Source organism: Dendrobium catenatum, unplaced genomic scaffold (assembly GCF_001605985.2).
Source record: "Dendrobium catenatum unplaced genomic scaffold, ASM160598v2 fragScaff_scaffold_266, whole genome shotgun sequence".
Lineage (NCBI taxonomy): Eukaryota > Viridiplantae > Streptophyta > Magnoliopsida > Asparagales > Orchidaceae > Dendrobium > Dendrobium catenatum.
Genome location: NW_021318728.1, coordinates 485850 through 488415, shown reverse-complemented (window position 1 = coordinate 488415; position 2566 = coordinate 485850). Strand labels below are relative to the sequence as shown.

General features: G+C 35.5%; 1 protein-coding gene across 1 annotated transcript; it reads left to right on the top strand.

Moving 5' to 3' along the window:
- The first annotated feature begins 782 nt into the window (after window positions 1-782).
- On the top strand, window positions 783-1643 carry LOC114579295. The gene is made up of 2 exons (XM_028693399.1): window positions 783-1097; window positions 1179-1643. The coding sequence occupies exons 1-2, from the start codon at window positions 849-851 to the stop codon at window positions 1245-1247; spliced, it is 318 nt and encodes a 105-aa protein (XP_028549232.1). The 5' UTR covers window positions 783-848; the 3' UTR covers window positions 1248-1643.
- Window positions 1644-2566: the final 923 nt, after the last annotated feature.

Below are 2566 nucleotides of genomic sequence, written 5' to 3'. Positions count from 1 at the left end.
CACATATAATGAGTTTAAAAAGTCGAGCAGGTCTCCAAAACCTACAACTGAATTCAAAACACGATAACGGAGTAACATGCATATCGACAATCAAATCATAACATTTACATTTATATGATCATTGAATCAGGACAAAAATAGTAAAATTCACATGCATTAGTAATATAATCTATAAACAATAAAATACTATAACATGGAAGCTTGTAAAGTAGTAAACTAGTACTAGTGTGAAATTTATAAAATAATCGTCATATCTGTAATCCCAATTAGTAAAAAATCGGATAAAGTATTATATCAAAAAATCAGTAAAGACTATCGAAATCAAATTAATATAGTAAAATTATATAAGAATGCATACATGCTATCCAGTTATTTTATATCAGTATCATATCAGTATTCTACATATTCAGTATGTCAAATGCTTATTGTATTGTGAATTAGTAGTATCAATAACAATAACAATCTAGTGGTATGAACAGTAGAATAATACAATAACAGTAAATCCATGCAATAACAATAAAATAGTACAATAATAATAAGAATAATGTCTCAAGAACATGTATTTCAGTAGTCACACTAAGGGGCTGTTTGGTTTTGTAGAATTAGGAGTGTAAAATAATTGACTCACGCGCATTTCATAAATTATGTCGTTTGGTTGATTTTGAGCGGAAAGTAAGGAATTCCTCCAGAGCATCAGCGGTGTATTACATGAGGTCGTTCGTGCGACTTTGAAACACACTCAAATTGAGCGGGTTTGAAATCCTCTGGCCGACATGCTGCCTTATGAGCGAGAGCGACTGGCCGGCGGGAACGCGGTTCTTGGCGCCGAGGATGTTGCCGGCGTTTAGATGCACGATTTCTTGGAACCTGCCGTGCACGTGATAGTTGCTCTTGTTTTCTTGCTTTCCAACAGTAATGTGCTCATCTTCTTCGTCACGTTTCTTTTTCACATCTACCATTTTCATTCTGCCACTTTCACTTTCTCTTTGAAACACCATGAATTCCGTTATGGCCGACTAAATCGTCTCTTTCAGTCTGCAATGGTGATCGTCGGTACTTTGCTTTTGCTTCGTTTTTGTGGTTTCCGGGTCTTCCAGGTGCGTAATTTCTCTTCTAGTTCTGATTTGATTTGAAGCTGGCATCTTTGATAGATTAAGCTTTGGTCTTGTGGATCTCAGCTGGATCGGTCGCTGATGCTCGATTATGCATGCTTCTTACTTTTTGATCTATTTCGGTATGCTGTTTAAGCTATAGTTTTCTTGGAGATGAGGGATCCGCGTTTAGCGGGTGGGTATCAGCCTAACTGGCAAGAGACTTGATTGTAGGGTTTAATTGATTTTGGAGAAGTCTAGGGAGCTTAGTTGCACTTTCTCCTTGTGCTTTATAGGAGATTAAACGCGATTTAATTCACATAGCCAATGGTGGTTTTCCTTAAAAAATTGTCTCTGATGTAAGATTTATATTGAAACCTCCTTGTTTTTTAGTTGCAATAAGATCCTATTATTGAATAAGATCTCTGTCCTGGCAGTTACCCAAGCTTGAAGTTTTTTTTTAAAGATTTATTTGCCTTTTATGCCCAATACTTAACCTTGTTCTTATATATGGTGTTTCAATATGTAGATATATCCCTGTTTTCTTTTTCTCTATGTTTAAGACAGACCTTTTTTACTTTTACCAGGTTATTGTTTGCTTATATTGCTCCACTTTTTAAGCATTTAAGAGTTGGATTTCATTAAAATAAAACAGGATTAGAAGGCAAACTAATTGAAATTGGCAATGAAAAGCTTCGTGCGCAGAATTTGAGTGCTGAAGGAGGCTTTTCTTGTATCTTGCTCATGATGTTTCAAATGTATCCAAGCAATATGCTCTCAAGCACATGGTATGCCAAGATGGGGAGTCACTTGATCTTGCAATGAAGGAGATCAAAGTGATGAAACTGTATAGGGATAGTAATTGGTATAACAATTTTCGTTAATGTTGTTTACATCTTAGGTATTCTTGCGACATTGAAACCCGCTCAAATTGAGCGGGTTAGAAATTCTTTCTATCAGGCTTTATTCGGCACTGTCTCAGCCATGTTCATAAAAGGGCTTAATTTATATGATCTTCAAATTTAAATATATTGGGATGAAGCAAAGCTTCATGCATCTCCTTCGTCAACACCGTTGCTTACTAGCGTTGATGGGGACTTGTCAGGAGAAGCTTCGACGGCGTGATTGTGCTAACTCTACTGGATAATTTTGATACCTACAGCTGATTTGCGATTGTGAATGTATCCACATATAGCTTTTTTAATACTCCGGTCCTTTCTTAATTGTGTTCTAGCTAGATTTCCTCGCTTCACTAACAAATATACTTCTCTCTTATTTATCCTGTTAAAAGTGTTTACTTTATAAAACTTCGGAATAGCAGCAGTAATCTTCTGTTTAGATTCAGTGCTTAGTCTTTTATTAGCTAATTTTACTGACCTTATCATTGAAAAGTGTATTCATTTAACCCTTTTGGTTTCAATCAATTTTCTGTCCTTTGGGCAATAACATTTGATAATTATATATCCAATGCTTTG

Excerpts from the sequence above, each read along its gene's own strand:
- LOC114579295 (XM_028693399.1), top strand. The coding sequence starts at position 849 with ATGCACGATTTCTTGGAACCTGCCGTGCACGTGATAGTTGCTCTTGTT. Across the intron at positions 1,098-1,178 it reads GTGGTTTCCGGGTCTTCCAG|CTGGATCGGTCGCTGATGCT; the intron begins GTGCGTAATTTC and ends TGTGGATCTCAG.